At 42.5% G+C, this 27,302-nt stretch overlaps 3 protein-coding genes across 7 annotated transcripts in view; 2 read left to right on the top strand and 1 right to left on the bottom strand.

Annotated features, from left to right (window-relative positions):
* akap12b (A kinase (PRKA) anchor protein 12b) overlaps positions 1-9,887 on the top strand; it is a 41,856-nt gene extending 31,969 nt beyond the window's left edge. For all 3 annotated transcript variants that reach the window (XM_046374136.1, XM_046374135.1, XM_046374137.1), the window contains 2 exons: positions 1,724-6,067; positions 7,483-9,887. In XM_046374136.1, coding sequence (XP_046230092.1) covers positions 1,724-6,063 — 4,340 coding nt within the window. In that variant the 3' untranslated portion in view covers positions 6,064-6,067; positions 7,483-9,887. The remainder of the gene's footprint in view (positions 1-1,723; positions 6,068-7,482) is intronic.
* A 2,412-nt stretch (positions 9,888-12,299) lies between these two features.
* On the bottom strand, positions 12,300-19,062 carry zbtb2b (zinc finger and BTB domain containing 2b). Of its 2 annotated transcripts, none has more exons than XM_046374143.1 (3): positions 18,927-19,062; positions 15,820-16,000; positions 12,300-14,602 (listed from the first exon to the last, which is right to left on the bottom strand). In XM_046374143.1, the coding sequence occupies exons 2-3, from the start codon at positions 15,990-15,992 to the stop codon at positions 13,195-13,197; spliced, it is 1,581 nt and encodes a 526-aa protein (XP_046230099.1). In that variant the 5' UTR covers positions 15,993-16,000; positions 18,927-19,062; the 3' UTR covers positions 12,300-13,194. The 2 variants fall into 2 exon arrangements, with proteins under 2 accessions (XP_046230099.1, XP_046230100.1); XM_046374144.1 differs by lacking the exon at positions 18,927-19,062 and adding an exon at positions 18,424-18,612.
* Positions 19,063-19,130: 68 nt separating this feature from the next.
* Positions 19,131-27,150, top strand: armt1 (acidic residue methyltransferase 1). Of its 2 annotated transcripts, none has more exons than XM_046374146.1 (5): positions 19,131-19,262; positions 23,560-23,665; positions 23,782-24,023; positions 24,328-24,493; positions 25,437-27,150. In XM_046374146.1, exons 1-5 carry the CDS (start codon positions 19,219-19,221, stop codon positions 26,217-26,219), a joined length of 1,341 nt encoding a protein of 446 aa, XP_046230102.1. In that variant the 5' UTR covers positions 19,131-19,218; the 3' UTR covers positions 26,220-27,150. The 2 variants fall into 2 exon arrangements, with proteins under 2 accessions (XP_046230102.1, XP_046230101.1); XM_046374145.1 differs by lacking the exon at positions 19,131-19,262 and adding an exon at positions 21,911-23,189.
* The last annotated feature ends 152 nt before the right edge of the window (positions 27,151-27,302 follow it).

Here is a 27,302-nt window from a genome sequence, read left to right as displayed (position 1 = left end):
TGCCATGTGACATCAGTCTATTTTGTCAGCCACCCTTTCTTTATTCATCTTTACATCAGTTTGGCAAAGTCCACAAACTTCCTCCAAGCTGCTGCGTGTCTTGATAGTTGAAAAGTTGACCACCCCCCTTCCTTTATTTTGGGAGGCCAGTAAGGGTTAGAAGGCTATTGTGTTTGCATGTGTGTGTGCCTTGGGAAGGGGGTGGGTCCTCATCCATCCTGCTGTGGTGGAATTTGGGTCAAGGGGATTGGGATTTATTTTAAGGAGGGGTAGTAGCTATCGTAGTAGAGGCCTTTATTGTTTGGTTTAAGTACTACATGGGGCACAGTCGAGACGCAGTTTACCCGAAAAACAAAAATATTCTGGAAGTCCCCTGGTATTTAAATTCCGATTATGTTTAGTGCGTCCTAAAATAATTTCCACCTCAATGAGTGAATGGCATAGCTTGCATTTTTCTGGAGTCAAATCCATACATAAGATATGGGCGTGTCCTCACAAGAAACATGAAAGCTTCTTTATTTTATCATACAAATGATACATGTTTGAAGAAAGTTTTCACCTAATTTGGTCTGGTAAACTATTAAATTAAAGTTTTATTCTATTTTGAGGCTCAAATATTCTAGGAATGCAACAGTACTGAGTGAAGGTTCATGCCTATAATTTAGAAAAAGGATGTGGACAGATGTGGGCACATAGTTTTACATTTTTGCGTGAGGCAAGAGCGTAGTCATCTTTCACAGATTTATTTACAAACTTGATCCCGTTTTCATGGCAAATAGCATGATGAAATGAATGGTCCTTGTGTACTTTTCTGTAACAGGTTTGAATTAAAGATTGATTTGTGCATAGTCATAGTTTAGAGCTTCATTTTATTTTAATTTGTGCTTTTCTAGTGAATGACAGGTAAAGAGAAAGTGATAGAGGTAGTGGTAGTTCCCACAGTTTTTGGGAGTGCGTGCACATGTAAGTCTGTGTGTGTAATTAGGTAAGATGATAACTAGGCATTAGTTATGGGACTATGTTTTGACAGCCCAGAGGTTGCACATATGAGGTTATCCAGACTGTAGCGAGATCTGAGGAGAAAGGCAGAGAAAAAAGATAAAAAACTCACCCCCCCCACACACCTTCCTCTGTCCAAACACAGACAGAAATGGCAGCCAGACAGATGTGTGTTTGTTGGGTGTATGTGTCTCTTATCTCAGCTGGTAATCTGTCATTTCTCCTGCATTCATAGAACTGAGATTCGGTTACTCAAATAATGGAGTAAAAGATCCATCTTAACCACCATAAGAAAGTAGAAGCAGTTCACTCAGTGTACTAATACACAAATATAATTTTTATTTCTTTGCACAGGATTAAATGGATCCAACAGAAATCTGATTGCAATAATAAAGTCACATGTTTAATAGAAATCTGCTCATAGTATCAGAGTCTCAGTAAATACTTTCTGTACAATGGATTATCTGAAGACGACTTTTATATGTGTCTCCCCAGAGTAATGACATAAAGATTTTTGTTAAAGACAGACTGAGTTGTGTTACCCTGGACAGTGATTTGATTTCCACATGACTATCTGATTATGTTAACTCACAGATCCGATTAAAGTATATTTATCTGAATAACACTGCTATATTGTTGGTGAACTGTATGTGCTGTGGTAGGACATGGTAAAGCTGAAACGAGAAAACTGATCAATATCCAATCAATTTTTTTGTCCTTTCAGTTGGCCAGCCAGATGGTGTGTCTGTGGCTCAGAAGGAGGAAGCTCCAGAAACTACGGACACCATCCAGGATGAAGTGGCTCCTCAAGTGAATGGCGAGAAAATGGAGAAAGAGTCTCCTGATGCCAATGACATAACTGCTATTGAGGAGAAAGCAGCAGAGGAGAAACCTGAAGATGCCAGTGAAGTAGGCTTCAAGAAGATCTTCCGGTTTGTTGGCTTTAAGTTCACACTGAAGAAGGACAAGAGTGAAGAGAAAGATCCTGTGAAGCTGCTGACAGTGAAAGATAAAGAAGGAGAGGAGGTTAGTAAGACTGAAGAACCGACAAAGGAGACAGAGGCCACCACTGCTGAGGAAAAGGGAACCACTGAAGAAGAGCAGCCTGATACAGAGGCATCTGCTGCTGAGGTCGAAGTCATTAAAGAGAGCGACAAAGCAGAAACCCCTGATGCTCAGACTGAAGGCACTGCTACTGAAGTTACTGATGAAGCAGTCAAGGAGGAAGTTGCTGAGAAGGAAGCAGAGACCACTCCACCAGCCCAGGAGACCGCCATGTCCCCCTTGAGAAAGTTCTTCAATGTAGGACTCTTCTCTAACCTGAGAAAGAAAGCCAGCATCAAGAAGACGAAAGAGGAGGAAGACAAGGAGGCAGCTGTTGAGGAGGAGACTGCAAAAACAGAGGAAACTGCTTCTGCTGTGGAAGAACAGGAAGAGAAGGATGTGGCAGAGCAAGAAACCAAGGAGGCAACGCCAGAAACTCCTGTGGAAGGAACGACAGAGCCCAAGGATGAGGCACCAGCTACTCCAGAAGAAGTGAAATCTGAGATTACCCCAGAGCCTGAGGTCACCGTGGAAGCCCCAGTTCCTGCAGAAACAACTACTGATGAGACCAAACAAGAAGAGGAAAAGGCTGAACCTTGTGCAGAAGAGGAGAAGGCTCCAGCAGAGGTAACTTCTGAGGCTGAGATGCTTTCCTCACAGGAGAAGGCAAAGCCCCAGGGAAGCCCCCTGAAGAAGCTTTTCACTGGTGCTGGCTTGAAAAAGCTTTCAACTAAGAAACAGAAGGCTAAGAAAGAAACTGAGACCAAGGTCACGGAGTCTGGGGAGCAGGCAGCTGAGCAGCTTCAATCCTCTACTGAGTCAGCAGAAGCTCCAAAAGCTGACAGTGGAGCCTCATCACCCGAGGAGTCAGGAGAGCATGTAATTGCTGTGGAGGTGCCCCAGAATGAGTCTAGCCAAGAGACTGATGGTGAAGTTGTCTCTGATGGAGAGAAGAAAAAGGAGGGTATCATAGCCTGGTCCTCCTTCAAGAAACTAGTAACACCCAAAAAGCGTGTGAAAAGGTCTTCTGAGAGTGAAGATGAAGCCACAGGTGACAAGCCAGCCAAGTCAGCCACCCTGTCCTCTTCTGAGAGTGCCGCGTTAGCAGATAAAAGTGTTGAAGAGGAGGCTAAGGAGGATAAGCCAACTGAGGAAGAGCCAAAGACTGAAAACACTGAGAAACTGGTCAGCAGCACTGAGGAGCCCAAAAAGAAAATGGACACCTCTGTCTCCTGGGAGGCCCTAATGTGTATGGGTGGACCTAAAAAGAGGAGTAGGAGAACCTCTGACTCTGATGATGAGGAGACCAAGATTGAAGGGGAGTTGCCAGCAGCAGCAGAAGGGGAGCAGGAGGGCAAAGCAGAAGCTGCCATTGTCACCTCCCAAAACTCAGAGCGCGAGGGAGAAGTTGTTTCCTCCCTTGAATCTTCAAGCAGCCACCCTGAAAGAGAGTCTGCCTGGGACACGCTGAAACGCATTGTTATGCCTAAGAATAAGGCTAAAGTTGAGGAAAAGCCTGAGGAGTCTGCAGAACAAGTGCAGTCAGACAGTGAAGCACCAAAAGACGAGTCATCATTCTCTTTGAAGAAGTTCTTGCCTGGGCGCAGAAAGAAGAAGGCTGAAAAACAAGCCTCCACTGAACAGGGCTCAAGTGAGGAAGAGTCTGACACCCCAGCTGTGGTTCCCCTGTCAGAGTATAACGATCAAGCTGAAGCTGAACAGGAAGCAGCTGCTGAACCAGCTGCTGAACCAGTTGCTGAACCAGCTGCAGTCCAGACTAAAGTGTCTGCCGAAGACAGATCACCTTCATGGATCCCAGCCACTGTGGAAGACAGTGACGATAAACATGAGGAGTTGAGCGACATTCCAGAGGAAGCTGAAAATACTGCCACACCAAAGTCTGTTGACACTGACATTGCAGAAGATGAAACTGAAGATGAGCCTCCTGTTTCTCCTAAAGCTCTAGAGCACAGAGGACGCAGACTGTCCACAGCTGAAGTGAAGCCTGTAGCTCCAACTCCTTCTGCAGAAACTACTCCTGTTCCTCAGGGACCCAAGCCAGAGAGTGCAGAGGAGGTCATGGCCGCCGTAGAGGCCCAGGTTAGTGCACTCTCACCTCAGACATCTGTGACAACCGAAGATCTGCCAATAGAGGTAGCCTCTGAAAAAACAGAGTATGAACCACCAACTGAGAAAGCAGAGACCAAGACAACTACCATCCTGGAACCACACGCTCGTGAAGAGGCCATGGCCATCTGCACTGGTCTAGGAACCAAGGAGATTGCCAAAGTAGCTCTGGAGAAGCCCGCAATGCCCATTGTAGAGTGTGTGGCTGTGATCCGTGATGGGTTAAGCACAGAGGTGTCAATGGAAGAGAAGCCACCATGTACTGAAGAAGCTATTGTTAAAGAAGAGGCAATACTCAAGGCTCAGTTGCACCAAGTAGAAACCACTGAACTTGAGCCCGCTGTTGAAAACTCACTGAGTGGAGTGGCAGACATTCAAGCAGCCAGTGAGAGCTGTGAACCTCAGATTGAGAAGGTTGGGATTGTCAGCACTGCTGAAGTCCTTCAGACGGCCACCATGAGCGAGAACTCTCCTAAAGTTGTTGTAGTCAGTCCCATCACACCGACAACTGAAGCAGCTGTTTGCACCCCAAGCACAGAAATCACTGAGGCAAATGTAGAAATCAAGGATGTGAAGATGGACATGCAGCAGCTCGCTGCCACTGAAGAAAATACTCCTGTAAAAGAGGTAGTTGAAGCCTTATGTGAAACAACAAAGGTCACCCTGACAAAAGAGGCTGTGCCAGACATCCCTGTAGTTGTACCAAGTGAGGAGGTTCCTGTTGTCACCAAAGCAGTGATTCTTATCGCCCCGCCCTGTGTGGAGGCTGATCAAGTGGCAGCAACAGATGTGGTGACCATGTCAGAGCCAGACGGCGATGAACAAATCCAGCAGCAAGAAACCAAGGAGGAGAGTACAGCTGTAGACACCACGGCGCTCACTGTTGTTCAGACAGCAGATTCAGAGACCAGTGCCATCACTGACCAGGCCAGCAAGACAATGGAGGAAATCAAGGACGATGTCCAGCAGGAAAGTGAAATTGAAGCTCAGAGCATGGTGATTGCCCAGGCTGTCATTCAGGATGCAATGGACCAAGTTACAGAAGAGCCACCTGAGCCTTCAAAGCCGACCACCCCAACAGCCAGCACGCCAGCACCAGTCCAGGCTATAGCAACAACTGAGAAAGAGATTGAGACGACAAAAGAGATGCCTTTTATTACTGAAGCCCCCGTTGTTGTCACCTGCGAGAAGCCACCTCAGTCGCTCTGTGTTGCCATGGAGGTCACTGACACAATCCCAGTAGAGGTTACACAGAGCCTTGATGCCTCTGAAGAGGAGCAGAAGAAACCAGAAGAAGGGTTGAAGAAAGCTGTGGAGGTAAAAGTAAGTGAAGAAACTGTCATAGTGGAGGAAGTGGTGGAAATAAAAGCAGAGAGTCAGACAGGTGAAGAGCTTGAACAGATCAAGGAGGAAGAGAGCAAAGAAGACACAGGGGTTCAGGAAACAGATGTAAAAGAAGCAGCGAAGGAAGTGGAGCCACAGTCAGAAGAAGCAAAGTCAGAGGCCCCTTCAGAGGAGGACAAAGAGAAAGTGATTCACATGCCAGTCCAGGTGGTCCTGCAGACAGCACAGGTGATTGAGGAACCATCAGTGGAAGAAGAGGCTGTGGAAGAGTTTGACAGCAACGGTCCTGTGGCCGAAGACACCAGTGTAAAAGCTGAGCATGCTGCAAGTGAAAACAAACTCTCAACACTGTCAGAAGAAACTCAAGTGACAGAGTCAGCAGAGGTTTCCAGTCCCAGCCAAGACACAGAAGCAGCAGCCAGCCAACCAGAGACGGAGAAAAACCCATCAGCAAAGTGTGCAGAAGTGATGGCACAGGTGATCGAGGTGATCGAGGAGGCTGTGAAGGAGATCGAGCCTTCGTCCACAGAGATCACAGCAGCATCATGAGCAGGTGAGACTGATCTTCACTGATGTATGTTCAGAATTGTGGCAGCTGTTGACAAATGAAAATGCTGGTAATAAGAAACTGATTAATGCATATTTTTATTTTGGAATTGTAAAATTAGTGATAGGGCAGCAAAGAATGAAAAAAACATAGTTATTTTTGAAATTCTTTTGTTGGCCTATCAAACAATCTTCTCATAGTGGCTTTTTTGAAACATCAATGGGTCTTACTTTTATTAGGGAGTAGGGGAGGGGATTTGCCCACTAGCCAGATGAAAAAGCTTTTGTTCAGGCTATGAGTAACCAGGGGACCTTTGATATCAAAGCAGGAATGCCGCCGTTGACCCCTTCTTTGTAGGCTGGGGTCTCAAAGGGAAGCGGTGTGTGAGGGACAGATGAACTTGTGCTGAAAGACTGATTATGATTCCTCCGCTGCCTCCTCCTGTTTTCCTTCTATCACAGGCTCAGTATGGAGTCAGGAAACCATGTCAGAGTACACATTTGTTAGATTCATTTACAAAAACTCAAAGAGCCCCAGTTGTTTTCACAGGGTTATATTTTTAATTTGACCAGGATAGTGCAATGTTAATGTGCCACAGTGTTTTAGTGACTCTGTCTGATGAACTGATGAACAATGAGGAATGAGGCAGAAGGAAAAGTGTGGCAGGAAAGAGCTTGTTGAGTTCCGGGAGCTTAATGGCAGCAATGGGGCAGCAGCCCTCTCATTGTAAATGTATGCTGAATCATATAAACAAATCTTGAGAGGCATAAAAAAGACAAACAAAAGAAAGACACGGGATGGTAAAAACAGGTAACAGTAAAAACATTTTATTCATGATAAAAGTGGGTATGAGAAGTAATGAATTATGTAGGGGAATTAAAATGATTAGGCTGTCTTGGTTTACATGTACAGTGTATAATTAATCTTCATGTTATTTATCTCTGAATTGGTTGACAATACCCTGTACAGTATACAGCTCACATAAAAACACAGTTAAGGTAGAAAATGACCCCCCCTTGTAATGCCGTCTTTCTTCTGAGAGGAGATAGAAATGGAAAAATGGAACCCGTACTATGTTTCAGTCCCCACTGGTACCTGTTTGTTGTTAAAATGACAAGAATTAAAGGATGCTTCGCTTCAAATACAGTAGCTGATTTCACTGTTAAGTGTCTGAAGTATATAACTGAAGGCCAATAGTGATCTGAATGAGAATACAATCCAGTAAAAAACAATGTGCACTTACAATCAAACACATCAAACAGTTATTCTTATATTCCTTGAAAGCTATTTAATTCTGGACCTCCAATAAAACATACCAGTTGTTTCCAAATGTAATGTCAGTCTCATATAGTTTCTGTTTCTAGATAGGGAAAGATTTTTTTCTGGTTGCTAATATCTATTCTTGTGCCTCTCCACCACAGCTGAAGATACAAGACTGACGCCTGGGAGACACTCTGTCTGGACCAGGAAGTGATGAGGAAGGGACAGAGAGAGAGAGAGAGAGAGAGAGAGAGAGAGAGAGGCAGCTCTGTGGTAACACACTGAGACTGGGCTCCACCCATCCCGCCCAGAGAGACTGAGTGACTAAGAAACAGATCCGCCATTGTCTCCACCTCCCCTTCCACCTGTACTCAAACCCCATGCTGCCGCCTTGTCGCCCCGTCCCACCTCCGTATCCTCACCCACTCACTTACTCTCTCACACACACACACACACGCACACACACACACACACACACGCTGAAGCATGTCCCCGTGCCTCAGAAGCAGCCCACCTGGCTTGTAATCAGTGTGATGTATGTCTCAGTGACTTTCCATTGCCCTTGCCGCATAAGACAAAAAGTCAGCAACCTGGTCGAGTGTGTTTCTGTCCGCATGTGTGTGTGTGTGTGTTTGTATGTGTATAGTAGCGTGAGTGAGATGGCATCAGAAGGTGAAAAAAAATGGAGGTTTATTATCTTGTATATTGTATTTATATCTTAAGTATTCTTTAATTCACCCATATGTTTCTATTATTTTCAGCTTTTGACCTGTTTTGTTTATGTATGGACATTGTTGGTTGTTTTTAAAATTCCCATATTAAGCTGTGACACATCAGTCCTTAGAGCAACGTTATGACAGTCAGTTTGCTTCCAAAACAAATGTTGCATGTAAGTGGCCGCTGTATCACAGCTTTAGCAGTCGTATTCAGTGATTATTTCAAAACTCTGTAGCAATTAAAACTAAACCATGGTACAAGTGTGATTCCACTGACAGTAAGTGATGACACTGACTGAAAAACAAAAAAAAAAAACAATAACAAGAGGGCAGACTTTGATGATACGTACCAGAAATGCACCACAAGTTTTACTCTTGAGACGTTTTCTTGTCATGTGTTCTCACTCTGCAAAATGTTTCATAAGCTTCGTGTAGACAAGACAAACAAGTCACTGCCTGATTTACTGTGAAAAAGACGTTGTTACACATTGTTTCATGTAATAATACAATAAAATCCTATTATAACACCCTCATCTGATCATGTGGCAGAGGTATTTAGTAATGTGTAAAGGATACATAACGCCAGTTTGTGACACTGGAAGAGTCCTACTGCTTAGACACGTGCATGTAAGAACAACTTATGAAGCGTATCATGTTCACACTGTTTATTGGCCTTGTCTTCTGGGTTACTATGTGTGACATACTGTATGTATTATTTGTGTGCAGCAGATTTAACATTTCATTACCAGACTATATTTATGTTCCTTGAAAAGACTGTGTATTGACGCCCTCTGTTGCTTACAAAAAGTACTGCACCCTTTAGTTTTCAGTCATCTGTGCCATCACTGAGAGTTTTAACAAGGGTGATAAAGTGTGAAAATGCTCTTTTTTTCAGTCCAACCTTATGGTACCTGTTATGTTTTTCACCCAGCATGACAGCTCAGGTTCATTAAACTGGCACCACGCTGGAGGTAGACTCACGGGCTGGGCATATAGAGAGGCACAGACACTTGACTGCTTGGTACCAGGAGTGAAAACAAAAGCTTGTTTTTATTCTTTATTTGAAAGCTAAATCAAGTTAAGGTCATGATCTTTCCATTGCTCACGGGTTAAGACATCAGTTGCATCCAATTAAACCCTCCGCAACTTTGGGTCATGCATCAAACCTATTAAGGTCAGGGTTTATTTTTGAAGTGGGAGAGTCTTTATCATGGAGGAATATCTGAAACACTCCTGGGATCCAGGTTTATCGCCAAAGCAAACATGTGACCGTGGGTTACACTGGCATTTTGTTTCCTTCCTACCAAATTTTGCACTGTGTTAATCACCGAGACTTTTTGAGAATTAACTGTGAGTGCTTTTAGTCCGATAGTGGCGGACACCAGCATCTCCAGAGGCTCAAATTTCACTCGGCTTTACGACCAAATGGGAGGGAGATCAGGAAGTACTGACCCCTGTTAGGTCACCACTTCCCTTTATTTTGACTCTAGAACGTATGTCACATCCATACTTGCTTTATGTAAAAATAGGTGATTAAAAAAATCCACAGCGAACGAAAGAACTTAGCTATTGTTGCATAATGTAAAGCATTTAGTTGGGGTGCTTGCCCACTTCAGTCCTCCCTGCTTTTTTGTAACACCACTTAACTGTGAACTTGTTAACATTTGTACAGATTGTTTACCCACTGTATGTACTTAAAAATCATACCGTTGTAATATTAACTAATTACCTGCAGCCATTTAGCATTATATTTGTGTAGCATGGTCTTAGCTTTTATATTCTACAAGCTGTTGATAGTAAGAATACAGAAACGTGTCTATATTTCATTCAATAAAGTTAGAGAAAATCTCTGTGTGTTTGGTATTAATCGTTGGACCTTTTAATGCAGTTAGGCAGTGAACTCCTTATCTATTTATTAAACATTTATAGTGTTGAGTGCTTAAAAATACTAAAAGGATGAACGGATGGCCAAAATGAATAAAGAACAATTCTTGTTGAAGTTAGCAATTTTGTTGAGACAAGACAAAAAGATCCACAATTATAAAAAGACATGTTTTTATTGTTCATTCTTCATTGAAAAAAAACAACAACAAAAAAACAAAAACCAGTTGTTTATACAGAAAATTACTCACATTCCTGAGAACACAGATTGATCACAGTAGGTATCAGAGGGGAACTGGGGAGGAGGATCATGGGATGGTAATGAATGATTATTGTTTTGATAAAGCGACAGTGGACTGAAAAGACAAAGTGAAATTTCTCATCTTCCTGAGATACTGAGATGTTGAAACACGCACATACACAACCAATAAGTTACAAGACTGGTGTGGGACGATGACTCGGACTGAGGAAGGACTTTTCATGAAGGTGTGCATATTTCTGTGTATCAACTGAGCTCTGAGAAATGAATGTCAGTAGTATAGCATTACAATTCCCTCAACAAAACAAGCCTGAATCAAAATGCAAGCGAGAAACCTTCCCTGTTAGTCAATACTAAACACTCGAAAGATAAAATTCAGACATTTACTTTTTTATGTGAAACAAAATGTGATGGAATATTGATTTATGGCAAAGATCATTGGCAACCACAGTACAAAAACACTAGTTAAGATATTACTTCAAATCTGACAGCCTTCCCTCTTCACGAGACCTGAGTAGACAATTAAGAAAAACAGCTCCATCTAGCCAAACACTGGGCTCATTGCATCAAAGCAGCGACTGCTTGTCAATATGTAATATAATATGATATAATGTTCAAAAGTCCCAGTTAAGCCAAAGATGAGCAGGGCCTCATTTTCACCATCACAAACCTGCACGGGACGCTGAGTGAAACGGGCTCAGAAGAAAACAAAATTATGAGTTAAACATATTAGGGATGGGCTTTCATATTTTCACAAACTTATTAACAAGTCAGTAAATCCAAACATTATTTTCTGCAACACACCTAATCAGCTTTTGTGTGGCTTTGTTAACAAGTCTGCTTTGAAATAATACTGCAATTGCATTATTCTATGAGTCATCCAAACAATTACATTTGTCTCTAGGATGAGTAGCCATCACTGCTGTGTCATGATTGTAAACTACAACTATTAGATTTGCTGCCTCATTGAAAATCAAAAGACAAATGTCATGCTAACAGAAATCATTTTTGGCTTTTTTTTTTGCATCCTTGTGGGTTGGATAAAGTTGGATTGATGACTCTCTCTTTACGCAGTTTCAGCAAGAAAGGCAATGTCGGATAACAGTAACAGGATAACAGTGCAATTAAGATATTAATTTTCTCTGGAAGGAACAATGAGAATATTAAGTTTTGCAAGCCTCCCGAAGATAACTTGTGTACTTTTGGTAATATTAAAAAAACCCCCATCTCTTTAAATTATGTAGTTAATCTGACAAGTTGTCATCAGAAATACCAAAACGAAAGACACTGAAAAACACTGATATATTTTATATTTGCATAAACCTGAAAAGCCTGACAAGAGCCTAATTGAGAATTCTGTTCCTGAATAATTTGTATTATCCTACTTAGGGATGCAAGATACTAGCAGATCACCATTACTACTGCATGGGAACGTGTAGATGGTGCGCCGATCATTTATGCGCTAAATATCCTGCATCCCTAATGCTACTGTTACACTTCACCTGTTTTAGTTTGACAAATGATTTAACTGCTACACAATGATTGAACATTTATGTAACATTATGTATTTCTAGCCACCAGTGGTACAGAGAACGTGTTTCCGTCATTTCAAACAGTTGATTTGTCTGACTTAATAAATGGTTTTAACAACACAGAAAACAAGTTTCCCTTTGCGCAAAATGAATAGGATTAGCAACTGGACTTACAGGAGCGGCCATTTTTAATTCTAACCACTTTTAACCTAATTCCTGAAGAATTTAAAGATAGCTTCATCATGCCCATCCCTAATAGATAACCTTTTGCTAAACCAAATGCAATCCTATTTTGAAAACTATTTGTCTATTAACATACATACAACTTTTACAATATAAAGCAATCTTTGTAAATACAGCATCGTATATAAAATTAGAAAAGCATGTCCAACACAAATTGAGGGTTTTTAGAAGCAGATTCAAGCAAATTCATATAATTATGTTCAATATTGTACAGGACAGTGTGCCACCAAGGTATGTGTGTCCGAATGGAACATGTTGCTTCTTCAATGAGTCACACAAGCAAAAATGAGTAAAAAATAAAACAAAAGTGGATCAATTGCACACAATGACCACTCTTGTTTGTTGGGTTCAATTTTGTGGCGCCAAACTCTTATTATAAAGAGTAATTGTGCTTTAATATGGTGTAACAACAAAGGAACAATAATCATACTTAGCACAGTCAACAAAACAAGGAGTAAAACCACTACACAGTTGCTGATAAAGTAATGGTCATTATGTTACTTTTCAAGATATTCATTCTGCTGAGTCAACCAAAACATAAATGGAAGACAAACGTCCTTTCCTGCATATCGGACATCTACTTAAAAAAAGAGCACAGATTGTCTCAGCTCAGAATATACTGTATACGTTTAGCTGGAATTATAATCTATACCTGATGTGCAGAATCAGCATCTCTTTTCTGACCGAGAACACACAAGTCTTCCTTGCAGTTCCAGGTGGGGGACAGTTTGCTCTTTCTACCCCTCAAATCTAACACGATGCAACTCATCTCACAACCTTCTGTCACCTCCGGAACTGTCTCAGCTTCCTCTTCCTTTTCTACTCAGAGTCTGCCTGTGCAGCTTTACCACAACAGTAGCTCTTGAGAGAAAACGCAACGTGGCATAGCCTGACATGTGAGACTCAAATACCAGTGTACACCAACAATAAAATAATGAGATGAAACAAAGTAACGGTTACTTCCTCTCCTTCACTGATATGCAGTTTAGCTTTTAATTTTATTTGCTTTTCTACTGTTGTTGGACTGAACTTCAGAGAGCTACAGAAAGGCTATTATCTTTACTATTAAGTATACTTTCTGTCATACTCAAAAAATTAAAAATAATAAAAAAAAAAACATCCAAAAATAGTATGAGAGCCTCCACATACATACCCTGACTAACTTAACCTTTAGCTTACCTATTAGTCATAACTTAGAAAATAAACATATGTGTTAAAAAGGACAAATAAACAGTTTTGGCACTATTCTACGAGGATTTCCTCAGTCTTAATGGGTTCCAGTGGGGTGCCAGAGTTGGACAAATCAGAGCCTTCATCTTTGGAAAACTCTTCACGCTGGAGCAGCACCCCAGCTCCTGTGGTTCCCTGCAGCCCCACCAATCCTCCTTGAGTGAAACATAAGTGTTTGATCACCTCATTGGGACTGGAGAAGGTGGTCGCACAAATGTTACACTTGTAAGGCTTTGACGAGCAGCCCAAGAACATCGCCTCCATCTGGTTGCTGTCGTCACCCGCGGCGCAAAGCTCCATGCTCTGCCGGTCCACCATGGTGTAGGTGTCGGCCCCCTGGTTCAGGCACACATGGCGGGCTGCTTGGTTGGCCCGGCAGAAGCTCTTGCCACAGGCGCTGCATTTGAAGGGTTTGCCCGTGTGGATGTACATGTGTTCGCGCCAGTGGCTCTTCTGAATAAACTTGCGGCCACAGGTGGAGCACTCATACTTCCGTCGCTTCACCTCCCTGTCCAAGTCGGCACTCTCCAAGTTGTCGATGTCCGCAATGTCTGACGGAGGCGGTGTGTCAGCCTGAGAATTTAATCCTCCCACGCCCCAGCAGGATGTGGACACCTCTGCTCGGGGAGAGTCCGAGTTGGTACCTGAAACAGGCGTTTGCTCGCTGTCGCTGATTATCTCTACTGCTGTAGTGGAAGCTGAGGCACTTGACCCCGCCTTGCTTCCTTTAAGGACCCCCTCTGCCTCTAGCATGCTATGCTCTCCAGTCATGACAGGTGAGAATGCAATGCTGGGCTCAGCTGGTGCCTGCTGCAGAGCCTGGGTGTGTTGGAGGAGATGCTCTCTCAGCAGGCTCCTCAGGGTGAATCGGCTGCTGCACAGATGACAGGAGTAATGCTTCCTAAAGGAGGAGCTCCTCTTCATGATGCTGGGCTTTACATGGAGGATGGCATTGGTTGAGGAACCTTCAGCGCTTAGCGAGTCCATTCCCCCCTCCTCAACTGCAGGCTTGGTGCCGCTAGTTGAGGCCTCCACATCTAGGGGTGAGGAAGCTAGCTTGGACGGTAAGGAAGCTGTGGCAGCTGGCGTGGACGGATACTTCCCCTCTGAGCTGAGCTGCTCCATGTCAGACGGTGAGGAGAGCTGGCGTCGAGTGGGCAACCTAGCTGACAGCGCTACCTGTTGGTCAGAGATCTGGATGCCGTAGAGGGAGGTGGAAAGGTTGATGCTGTGCTCAGGGTGTGAATACACAGACTGGCTGGCCTCTTGCAAGAGCGGATAAGCATGGAGGAATCTGACCCCCTGCTCCAGCCGTGCAGGGTCTATCAATTGCGGTGCGAGCTTGCCTGTGTACATCAGGTTGAGGAGGTAGCTGAAGATATCTGGCTGAATGTCGGCAGCCTTTAGGCGCACGCAGTCACTGAAACACCAAGACATTACAGTTAACTTGTGATAACGATGTACAAAGTCTTGATAGCATTAGCTCATTGACATGATGCACCAGAGCAACAGTTTTTTATTTCTTTACTATGTGTGGAAAAAATTTTAATTTTACTGTTCACAAGTTGTTGAAAACATGAGCACAGCACAGATACCATGTTTTTATCTTCGTGCTCTCATAATCCCTCCAATTTGTAACCTCAATCTGTTCCACAGACAGTAGACATTTTTACACACGACTAGCACACATTAGCAGTGGGTCATCCTATTAAAAGACAGAGATACAGATACGCAGAGTGGAGCACACCTAGAGTCAGAGGAAACTTTCTCTTTATAATTTAAGTTCTGTCAATCTGTCGCCAAAACTTGTAATACATTTTGAATTTTTCCATCATCGCCACACACAGACCTGTATGTGTCATACAGTAATATGACTATGTTCAATGAAATTCTAGTTATGTTATAATTATATTCATTTCGACAGAAATCTTGAAAACACAATAAGTTGATTTTTCCATTTGATGTTAAATACAGACACACTCATCTCTATAACATCTTTACACAGTAAAATGAAGCCCTAGCAAAAGTTCAGTCAGCAAGACTCTCACAGCATTCTGTCATTCACTCCTCTCACGCAATGTTCACTCATAATTTCCTGCTGTCATTATCTGTGGCTGTCAATTGAGATGTCAGCTGTTCTCATCAGCTGGCTACATCCAACCAATAGCACAGCGACACAGCTAGAATCATCTGTCTCTGCAGAGTCACCAGTCACCATCACCACCAGTGTCTGGACCCTTTAACTTCATTCTCTTGTTTCTCCTGATTAAACTTTGCATGGAGCAGAAATGTGATGCTTGTTCATGATTCGGATTCCTTAAACTCAACTGACACATTCAGCAATTACAAATCTAGAGGCAGATTATGAATCTGAGTGTGGTATATAAACTGCACCCATAGAATTTTAAACTATGAGCACAGGTTTACAGGTTTGCGGATTTTTCCTCTTCCTCAGCTGACCCCAGGGGGGCTCTGTAGTCCAGTGCTCAGCTACAGAGACTCTTTGTTGGACAATGTGAGGAAAAGTCAATGTGTCTTTGACATGAGTAGAATTTGGTAAATTCTCTGATGTGACAACAAAATGTATCTCAGCTTGTTACTGAGCTTGTGGCTGATAGCATAACATTCCTCCTTTACCTGTCCTGGTGTATGAAGAGCATTCTGAAGTAGTTGGAGAAGGCAGCGAGGACAGCTTTGTGAGCTTTGAAGAAGACATCTCCTATAGCCACAGTGCAGTCGCACAGGAAGCCAAACTCCCTCTGAGCGTTAAGCTGCTGCAGCAGGATAAGACCATGGTTGGCCAACTCCATTCTTCAACCTGCACAAAGGCGCACAGACACACAGACACAAGCAGCAATGAGTTTCCTGTCTGGAAGGAGACCAGAGTTTACTGTGACCACAGAGAGTCAGGCTGTGGTGATCTGACAACCCTGTGAAGGCTAACTTAACACAACAGTGGAGAATCATTTTGAGTTGCTAGAGACAAGCTGTCTAGCACTACTGTCACAGCAAATAATGGTACGGCTCAGCAAAACAACATACATATAAGTGGTATGTAAATGCTAAACGTGAATTCAAATTTCTTCCAAGACATGGATCCTGGAAAAAAACTCGTTCTAAATAAACTTTGAACAGCAGTTTTAAATAAATGACAACCAAATTGTTCAGGCAGTTTCATATACAGGCTGTCTTAACAGCTGTGTACACAGACAGAGAGGCTTCCCTATTAACAATTTAAAGAATACCATTCTCACATAATCACCGTGGTCAACCTCTAGGGACAGTGGTAAGCTTAGGACAAAACACAGGAGTGCATTACAAAATCCATTCCAATTTCTGACACAAGGTTACAGTGTCAAATTATTTTATATACGCCACTATTCTGTTCCTCCTGTTTTAATAGAGTTTATAGAGCTTTTTTACACAAATTGATCTACAACATGTTCTGGCCCTCAAATGTCAGCCAGAGACACTGACAAAATAAGAAGATAGAAAGTAGAGCTAAAGAAAGTAGTCTTTGCAGCTCTTGTGGTTGCTTTGAGGAAGCATTTTTTTGGATGACATACTTCAGCCATCCAAATTCAATCTCGAAGAACATTTCAGAGCGCTGTGTGTTCTGCTGACCAATGAGCTGGGTGTTGGTGACCCTAAAGGCTACTGGAGTACTACAAGGGCTTCAGGCCATCACATGATCGGGGTTGCGGGCGTCGACACACATTCCTGAAGCAGAACTGGTTCTACCCCCTTCCAGTGGAGAAAGGAAACAGCCCACGGGCAGGGTGTCCTCCACACCACACAGCTGAGGAAAGGTACGACGACAGAGGACTATGGATACTTCATCAGTCAGTTTACCTCAGATAATCTGAAATGTATAACTCTGCACATGCTCTCCACAGTGAAAAATCCCTCTGGACATATGTGTTTCATCACAGAGGTCAGAGTGCAAAGATGCTGGCACTGCAGCACTCCAGGAAAAGGCTTAGTTTGCGTTTCTTGTGCAAGAGGAGTACAGCAGGCGCCGAAGACGTAACGCTCTCTCATCTGTAACTTTAATCAGACTAAATGGGAACTGAAACAATGCTCAACAGTCTCCGATTGTGGTTCAGTCCCTCAAATTTCTTAGTCATAAACGACAGTGGACTGAACATCTTTTGGAGTTTTGGATTGTTGGTGGGACAGAACAAGCAATCTGAATGCATTGTGAATAGTTATATCTCCTTAGTTGATAAGAAATATTTTTTTATATAGAAAATGATTGGCAGATTGATCAGTAAAGAAAACAGTCGTGTTAAATTCGGCCTCAGACTGAACATGCTTGATTATCAGGATCAGGATTACATCAGTGAGGATAGAAGGTGAATATGAAAAATATCTCTCAATACAATTCAACTGTCTCCACATTTATCCAAAACCACTCTAAGACAGTTTCAAGCAAATAAAGAACACTGGATGCTAACATTTATCACAGGACTGTTAGTTTTAAGTAGATCACACACCTAAAAAACTTGCAACTGAGTGTACTGATCTTGTCCCTGCTGTAGACCGAATCAACAGCTGCTCAATATCCCTGCAGCATCCCAGTACCACTAATAAACAATATATGTGTTAGTTAATGGTTGCACTGACTCATTTGCTTGATTTCTATTTCTTCTTCACAACCGGTTAGCTGTTGCGCTTCTAGAAAATAGCTAATGCTGTTTAACATTATAGTGACTGCACAGATCTGTACTTTAATTTTCATTTGGTTTTCAGATATGGATATAACAACATGTGATGGAAGTCTGGCCTTTACACATTCTCAATGCCAGTTAATTCACATCCAAGCAAATTCTATCAAGTCATTGCCTTTTTTGCAGGAGGATGAGCTTTACACAAATGGGTCTGGGACTCCATCCCACAGGTAGGCTTCATCACAGCACTGATAATGCTATACTAACTACATACTTCATTTTGTCTTTTATAGTAGAATTCACGCTGTCTCAAGAAAAGCTTTAGTTTAATAACTCCAGAAAACTCTGAAATGATTTATCCACAGCTCAGCCTAAGAGCCTCCATCAAGGTTTATTTACGTTTTCTGGAAAAGTAGGCTTTCACGAATACTGGTTTGTGCCCGACTGCCACATTTTATGATGACAAAATTGTTGATCAGCCACTGAACTACTGATGGTGTGAATTCAACTTCAATTCACATGATCCAACAAGACAACCACAGTACGTTACCATGTGTTGATCAATACTAACTTGTTTTCAACAATAAAGCACCGCCCCCGGTGAGATGTAGACACGTGGAACAGTTACTTCCGTAGTGAGGTTTTCTCTTATTCTGAAAATACACCGTTAAAAACTGCCGGTGGGGACACCATGTGTGGAAGATTAACACGCCACGGGAAAGAAACAGTTCAGTAACGTGAACAGAAAATAACAGCAACGGCGTGTGAAGCAGTGAGACCGGGGGGAAAGCACACAAAACGAGCGCGCCCAGACGGACTCCTGCCTCGGTTCTCTTTCGGTTGCTATCGCTAGCGCGAGAAAACGGACATGAATGCACGCACGCGGGCGCGCGCGCCCCACACACACGCATGCGGGGAAAGAGAGCGAGAGACGCAAGGGGGATGGGGTTGGTCACGAATGCGTTTCTTTTAACTTCCCCGTGACAATTGCAAATAGCCAAAACGCACACAAGTGGCTAAATAACGTAACACTACCAGTAACCGAACGGGTGAGTATGTAGCTAAAAAACATACCTGCACTCCGCTCAAATTCGTGGAGTTTGCCGTGTCGCCGTTGTTTGTTTGTTACCGGGACTCGTCTGTCCTTCTCTGGGCTCGCAGCAGCTTGTACTGTTCCTCGCAAACGCAGCATTCGTTGGCGGCGGAGAGGGTCGTCCGTCGCTGTTTTCCGGTTAGGGGTTTTACGTTACAATCACATGACTGTGGGTAAAAACCAGCCAAAAACAGCCGTTGTAAAATCCGTTGAGCAAGGGGGCGGTGAAGTTAACGTTAATTTCCCGCACTGTGTAACCGCCGTGAGATCAACATGCCCCCCTCCCTCAATCCGCTGGACAGCTTTTTTGACAGCCGGTGAGTCCTAACATGAGAAAGCTAACAGCTACGTTAACTCGCCATGTAGAAGTTAAACCGCTCCGCCTCTGCCGTTAAGGACACGTTAAGCATCAAACCGAAGCGTGGCTGTGAAATGTGGCTGAAACAACAACGAAACAACATTGCTTTGCCCACAGTTGCCTCACATTTGCATCTACATTTTAGGTGGAAACTCAGCCGACAGCAGGTTTTCAACAAGTTAAAGGAAGTGTACACACACTTAATGTTAGCATATACATTTTCAGTGAACGTTTCGCTAATAACACGACTATTAAAACACTTTCATCGCACATATATGAAAAATGCAAATGATGCGACTCCCTTTTGAATCCTACATACTGATGACTAATGAGTAGCACGCATTTAGACGATCTAAGGAGATAAAATAATACAACATGTAAGGTCACTAGTGAAATACAAGGATGATTAAAAAATTTTCCATTGCTGTAAAATAATAGTATATTAAAGACAGTATTTCGCACTGCATTTTTATTTATTTATTTTTGTTTACTTGAGTCATTCAGTCTGTTATTGAGACCACAATTTGGGTAACAATGTAATGTGAAAACTACTTTAAGTGATCAGGAAAGGCAAGTTTACATGTAGTAGAACTGATACTCTGAGACAATTATAAAGTGCTTTAGGCTATATAAACCTAGAATTTAAAAGGATAAATAGTCAAACTTACATTTGTTCTGTTTGTTCTGTTTTTTATTTTGGATTCACACTTGACTTGTGTCTTACCATAAGCATCATGTGAATCATCTGAGCACTTTCCTATGAGGAAGTTATTGCTGGTGCCTTCCATGTGGGTTCGCAAGCATGGTATCTACTTCCCACAGGACTCTCAGCAGCTGCATGAGACAAGTTATTTAATACAGGTTGGCAGTCTGTACCAGGATATATTGCTCATTAGTAAATACTGGTTTGTAGCTTGTAGCTTGTACCTGTCACTGTAAACACAAGATTACAATGTTTTGATGTCAGATTAACTGATGATTGGACAGTAAAATGTTTTCCTTTTTGTTGAATTTGGGGAGCTACACTCATTTTCAAACACTCATGTAAAAGCATGCAAATAAGGACAGAAAGATCTACAGGAGGATAGCAATATCTACAAGTGACTTTTATTCAAAGGCTGCTGCTTCACAAGTGAGTTTACATGATCAAAACTGCATAGTCTATTCTCACATAATTACTGTAGCTTGAATAACATTGAATAACAGGAAACACACTTGTCATGACTCATTGCTTTTTGTGCGAAAGGAGTAATTACGCCTGCTTGTTGTACACCTTTAATGGGTGCTTAAGCTACAGCAATTATTTGTAATTTAACAATTTGTCACCTGAACAGAAAAAAGTATCAACAGTAGGAAACAGTGGAGCTCTTGGAAATAGATTTCAGTCAAACCACACAAGTGTAGGAGGAGCTTTTCACAAATGCTCTTCGGAGTCACATCAATATTTTGTCATCAGATGTTATCGTCACTGAGTTTTTGAATGTTGCCCAGTGTAAACAATAATTTTTTTCCCCAGACCTGTCATTATTTGTACTTCAGCCTCAAGACAGAGAGTCCACAGGAGGACCAGACTAAGCAAGTTGGAGCTCTTGCTGGGCAGAATGGGTGGAGAGTCTGTCTGTAAAAGGAGACGGGAGACATGGGAGGGGGCAGAAACGCCTATGAAGCAGGCCCTGAGGACTTGAAAGTCTCTGTCCTATCAGCAAATAAACAGACCTAGATCTAATCCTGTCCACAACCTTACTGAAACGAACTAGTTCATGAAAATTTATGCCTGCTGGAGTAGCAAATGTTTCACAAACACCAATTGAGACCACTGTGGGAGCCACAGTGGATGGTAATGACAGCAGAACAAAAGCATGTTTACCTTGCTGAAAAGCCCTCAGTGGGGGTTTATTGAAAGAAGCAGATAAAGTGTTGCCACACTGGCTTACTGTTTTTCATCTTTAAAATCAATGCATTCCCATCAATAGATATGATAATACTCCACCAGTGGGAGTGAAAATATGCACTCCTGTCCCCGTCTGTCCGCATGACTTTCTTGTGTCCTCTTAATCGTTCTCTTATTTCTTTTTCTCAGGACAGTTAATTTAAAACAAACGCAGGATGGACTTTCACATGACTGCCCCGCCACTGGTTTCCACTAAATTGATTTTTCCTGCAGTAATGCATTTTCAGAACTAACAGCCCAGTCTGCATGAAACTGCTTAAACGTGGGGGGGAAAAAGTAAGACTTGCGTCTGATATGGCCAATCCTGATGTTAGTGTACAATTTCAAGCGGCTTTTCACACAACACGTTTTGTCGCTCAAATGAAATACTTAATAAGCGTGTTGTTGCATGAGACGAGTGTGTGGTGAGCTGAAACACCTGTTTAAACAGGGCCTTTAACGTTAACTGCCGCCCTCCCCCCGTTCATGGCTTGTGTTGAAACCGGAGTGGTGAGTCACTCCTCTCTCGGTTTAGAAAAACAGATCCGGCCAGGCTGGGGCCCGGCGGGGGGATGGGAGGCCGGCGGTGATGAACACCGGAGGTGGACGCAGCTGGACTCCCACTCCCAAGGACCCCACATCCTGACAACGGCCCGCCGTGTTCCCATAGTGACCGGGGCTGATCTGAGAGAGAAAGAAAAAAATAAAAACCCACTACTAAAATTAATTAATATGGGTAGGCTATTTTTCCAGCTTAGTGATCGTGGCTGCAGCCAATCAATTGGTCATGTTCTCCAAAAAGAGAACCGAGAGAGGAGAGGCCGTCCCTGTTCCCAAATCCTAAATGGACCGTAAACCTTGGGCTTACGTGATCAGACTACTTTGTTTGCTTTGCTCTTATTTTTCAAGGGTGGGGGCGATAAAGGCTTGACCTGATTGAAGCGTCAATTATTTAATTTTAGGACTTGATACTGAAGTGGAAACTGATAAGTAAACAATAAACATTCCCGAGAGGAGATTGCAAAGGAAATATGTAGGCTACAAGCAGCATTATTAGGACATTTTGGCAGCCAAAATCCTGTCTGTCTCATAAAAAATATAGACTCATGTAATTTGCTGCAAGAATATTTTTTAAGATACTATATAAACTATATATTTATTATAAACTCACAAATGACTTTACCAAAATTTTCACGCGATACTACACGTCCCTGTGTTCATGTGTAGCCTGTTAGTATTTAATCGTGGTTTCCAGTCTCACTAAATAAACGTCTGCCAGTACAAAATCACTACTCTACCCCTCCCCTTTTCCCGCCAAAAAGCCTTAAGGGTTCGAATTCTGTCCTGTTCTGATAGGACGAATCAATGTATCCATGACAACCGTTGCTCTGGACAACACAGGATGCTCGAGGTGCTGCCGCAACAACAGAATGCCATGCGCAATGCGGCAGCGCGTATCACTCTTTGATACACCCCAGAAAAGACTAATATCTTTGTCAGATCGTTTCTACGGAGAGCTGTGACACAAGAAGACAAGTTAAATTAGAATGAATGTAACTCGAACACGACATAGCATCCTTAAGATGTAGTGTTAGCATGTATGAACGCTCAACTTGCCAATGTTGCAATTTACACATGAAGCGCTAGATGGTAGCATCGTATTATAAACAAAACCAAACTCTACAGGGAACCAGGAAAGAAATATTAAAATGTAAAATAGCTTATGTGTTACCAGAAACAGAAGACGTCAAGCCTGATACAATCTGCTTTGAAACGTAACACACAGAAGCGTTATACGTTAGCGTTCAAAGCTTCAGGAAAACCCCTAGACTTTGTTCCTGTCCAGGACATTTGATCGATAAAGTTTGAATTGGAACAGTCACCTACTGCGAAAATGATGGCGACCGATCAAACTGTGCACGGAGTTCCTCCTTCGCTGTCAGCCAAAGTGGTTGGGTATGTTGATAGCTCATCTAACTACTTTGCCTTTATGTTAAATAATGTGGCTAACGACGTTGTTGGGTCTGAACTGCCACATTACGTTAGGGCTGTAGTGTCTACCAGCACCAGCATTAGCTTGTTGCTAACACATTCACTAAGTTGATAACCGAGTGTAGACAAACAAGCATATGACGCATATGAGTCAGTTAACAGATTGTCACTGTTGCAATATCGCATATAATATTTGTAGTCGAAATGTCTGCAAATCACCTGCTAAATTTGTGTCTTTCTAAGTTAATGAGCCGGCTAGCTTAATAGTGCGTGCACCTGCTACAAAATCAAGAAGTGTCGGTGTAACATTAATGGCCATGTCGTCTCTCTGCAGATCATTTGCTTATTTGACTGTGAAAGACAGACTGCCGACCATCCTGACTAGAGTTATAGATACAATACATCGCAACAAAAACATGTTTTTTGAAGAATATGGAGAGGTAAGACTTGTTACTGGTGAGCTGAATTCGAGATATCGTCAGCTCCTTCCGGAGTTCTAAAGCTCATGAAAACTTGAATGTCGTCTTGCCTGTTTTTCCTCATACTTTTCGCACAGGAGGGTATCGAGGCAGAGAAGCACACAATATCCTTGCTGTCTAAGTTGAGGAATGAGCTGCAAACTGATAAGCCAATTCTAGCACTGGCAGACAACCTGCGAGATACAGAGTCCTGGAACCAGTACCTGCAGAGACATCAGAGAATGCAAGGGGACCAGGAGGCTGTTAGCTGGTTCAAGTCTCCATGGCTTTATGTGGAGTGCTACATGTACCGCAGGATACAGGAGGCCCTCTTCCTCAGGTGTGAAGCATTTACATCTTTTAATGGGAATGTTGTTCCTGTCCTGTTACCTGCTTTTGTCTATGTCTTGCAGTGTATCACAAATTTGGTTCAGATAGACAAAATCATTGGACATCAAAGTTTTTTATATATACATTCTTTAAAAAGATTGAAATTGGTTTAAATTGCAAGATGAAGTATCATTATTCCAATTAAATATTGCTTGAAATATTTTACACCATTTTTGTAAGTATTGATTTATAGTTTTCTTTTTATCGTGTTCTCATGCTCCCTCGGTTATGATTTTATTTCTGCTTTATTTCAGTCCTCCCATCAGTGATTATGATGTCTTTAATGAGGGAAAGACTCAGAGCTTTTTTGAGTCTCAGCAGGCCGTGATGGCCTTATGTACATACTTGGAGGACATCAAAAACAACATGGAGGAACTCTCTAAGAATCAGCTGCTTGAGCATTTTAATAAGCTGCTACAGGTCAGTATCTGATATACCAGTGCAATGCAAGACAATCAAGTGAGTGAAGTTAAAAACTGCTCTAATCAATATTTAATATCAACAGTGGTTAAACTGATGATGTATAATGTGAAAAGGTTGCTTGTGGTGAGAAACCCTGAGATAATAACTACCCATTCTAGACCAAGGAATGCAGTCCAGCGTTGCAAATCCCTCAAGTATAAATGGCTGCAGGGGATTGCCACTATAGCCCATTCTATCATGTCCTGAAGGGTAACAACTTGCGGAAGAGGCCCTGGCAAACCAAAAATACCTTCACCTTCTCTGCTGACAGGTGTTCTCTGAGGGAGGCAAAATTCAGTCTCGGACCAATGAAAGATATTGTCTGACTGGGAGTGCTCACAGTCTTTTTCTGATTCTCTCTGACCCTTAAGTTTTCTACATGTTGCAGGAGCAACTTTGTGTGCTCCAGCACCCCCTGGTGAGATTCATGTAGCCAGAAGCCAGATGTCGATATACAGTATGTGGCACGCAAATGTCCTGCCTCCTGAGAGGTGCAGTATCTGCGTCTGAGCCCAAATGGCAGGACCATATACTGGTAAATTGAGGGATAAGACTGAACACCAATAAGAAAAAGCAAAGAGTTTAATGAAGTCGTCAGTACAGTCTCTGGACAGTTAAGCTTATAGAGAGACTTGAAGTGTGAGAAGAGGTTTTTGAATAAGCCGATGACTCAACAACACCAGCTTTTATAGAGAGAGGTTGTTCCTCCTCTTGAAGCAGTCATCGTGTGCTACCAGCCTCTAACGCTGACATAATGGTAGTGGACTTCTGAGGACTCCAAAAAGGAGCGTAGCTCCATCATGAAATACTGTGTGAATGTTTGAAAGAGAACCATTTTCTGTAGAACATCATGCTGAGGGTCATAAGAATAGGTAAAATTGTTTATTTGAATCCTTCCTAGGTTTCTCTATGGGGAAACAAGTGTGATCTGTCTATCTCTGCTGGCCAAGACAACTCTCAGAAGACCAGTCCAGTAGATTCCCTCAATAGCCTACAGCCCCTCATCTTGGTGGATGACTCCAGCATGGTGTGGTCAACTCTTATTTCTGCCAAGACGCCAGGACAGCCAGAGAAGACCGCTGCTGGCAGAGTTGACATTGTTCTAGACAATGCTGGCTTTGAGCTAGTCACTGACTTGGTCTTTGCAGATTTCCTGGTTTCCTCCGGCCTTGTTCGTGAGGTCCATTTTCATGGCAAATGCTTCCCGTGGTTTGTCTCTGATGTCACAGCTAACGATTTTCAGTGGACCATTCGGCAGACCATGGCGACCAATCATAAGTGGATGTCCAAGAGTGGTTTCCAGTGGCAAAGCTACCTGAAGAAGGGCACGTGGTCCTACCATGACCATCCTTTCTGGACACAGCCCCATGAGTTCTGTGACATGGCCGCTGATGCTCCTGACCTATACGCGACGCTGCAGGAGGCAAACCTGGTGCTGTTTAAAGGTGATCTGAACTACAGAAAGCTGACAGGTGACAGGGAATGGGATCACACAGTGGGTTTCGATACGGCACTAAGAGGTTTTGGGCCTGCACCACTGTGTAGCCTGAGAACTCTGAAAGCCAACATTCAGGTTGGTCTGCAGCCAGGCCAAGGGGAGAAGCTCACCTCCCAAGATCCAGACTGGATGATTAGCGGAAAGTACGCCATCATTCAGTTCTGCAATCCAAAGTCAGAACAGTAAGGTGACCTCGGGATCGTACTGTGAAGATGTAGATTCATAAGAACGTTACCATAAGAAATAAGCAGGACTTAACTCTAAGCCATAAGACCGTTAAAGTTACATGAGGTTCTTAAATGTTTTTGTTCCTCAAATGCAAATCGTTAAATCACCGTTTCATGTTTGATACTGTAATTCACAGTAACAGAAATATTTAATATCAGATCAAATATTTTCACTACAGATTTGTACCATGTCACAGTTAAAACATTAGCACTTCTATGCCTCCACATGATTTAAACACACCAGTTGTTTATGGTGACAAGTTCAGAGTCAGAGGTGATGAATTAAGGTTGCTTTTTATGGGAAATTGCTTATGTGTTGTGCACTATTAATTCCTATTAAGTCCTAATGTTTACAGATTAAAAAGTATGCTGTTATCAGTTATTGAGTAACAGTTGGGCTTCGTCATACAGCAGCAATACATTTGTTTTTGCATGCAGTTAAGGAGAGTGAAGACAATTGCAATACACAGTTGTTATTATTTTAATGCAGCTCAGCTCAGGTTGTTTTATTGTTGCACTCAGTGTTATCGTGATATGCATGCCAAAAAAACTCTCATATGGCAGAACCCTAAAATTCACTTGAGACAGATCATAATATCATTTAATTAAATGGTTTTGCTCAGTTTGGAAGATGGTAGACTGTTATTGGGGCAGTGTAACAACAACAGTGACTACGTTTGCTTGTTTTGTTTAAAATGGCAACCCAGACTTCTGTATCTTCATAGATAATAGTGGATGTGTCTGTGCACATGTCTGTGTTATGTCATCTGAATCATCACTGTCATTGTCAGTATCTCAGAGGTGATGTTAACTGGATTCTTCTTAGTATTCTTACTGGAAAATGATATCATTTTCACTCATAGTTTGATTTAATAAAAAATCTGCGTTGACTGGCCTTTTTTTTTTTTCTCACTGTCACACTTTACAAGCTTGAGGAAGGTAAGAGGTGGGTATGGGTGTGTATGGGTTTCTTTCACATTGTTAATTACTCTTTGTATCTTTTATTCAGACAGTTTATCAATTAGTCAATCAACGCTGGTCA

This window comes from Scatophagus argus, chromosome 19 (genome assembly GCF_020382885.2).
Source record: "Scatophagus argus isolate fScaArg1 chromosome 19, fScaArg1.pri, whole genome shotgun sequence".
In the NCBI taxonomy this organism is placed as follows: domain Eukaryota; kingdom Metazoa; phylum Chordata; class Actinopteri; family Scatophagidae; genus Scatophagus; species Scatophagus argus.
This window is presented reverse-complemented; position numbering and strand designations above follow the sequence as displayed.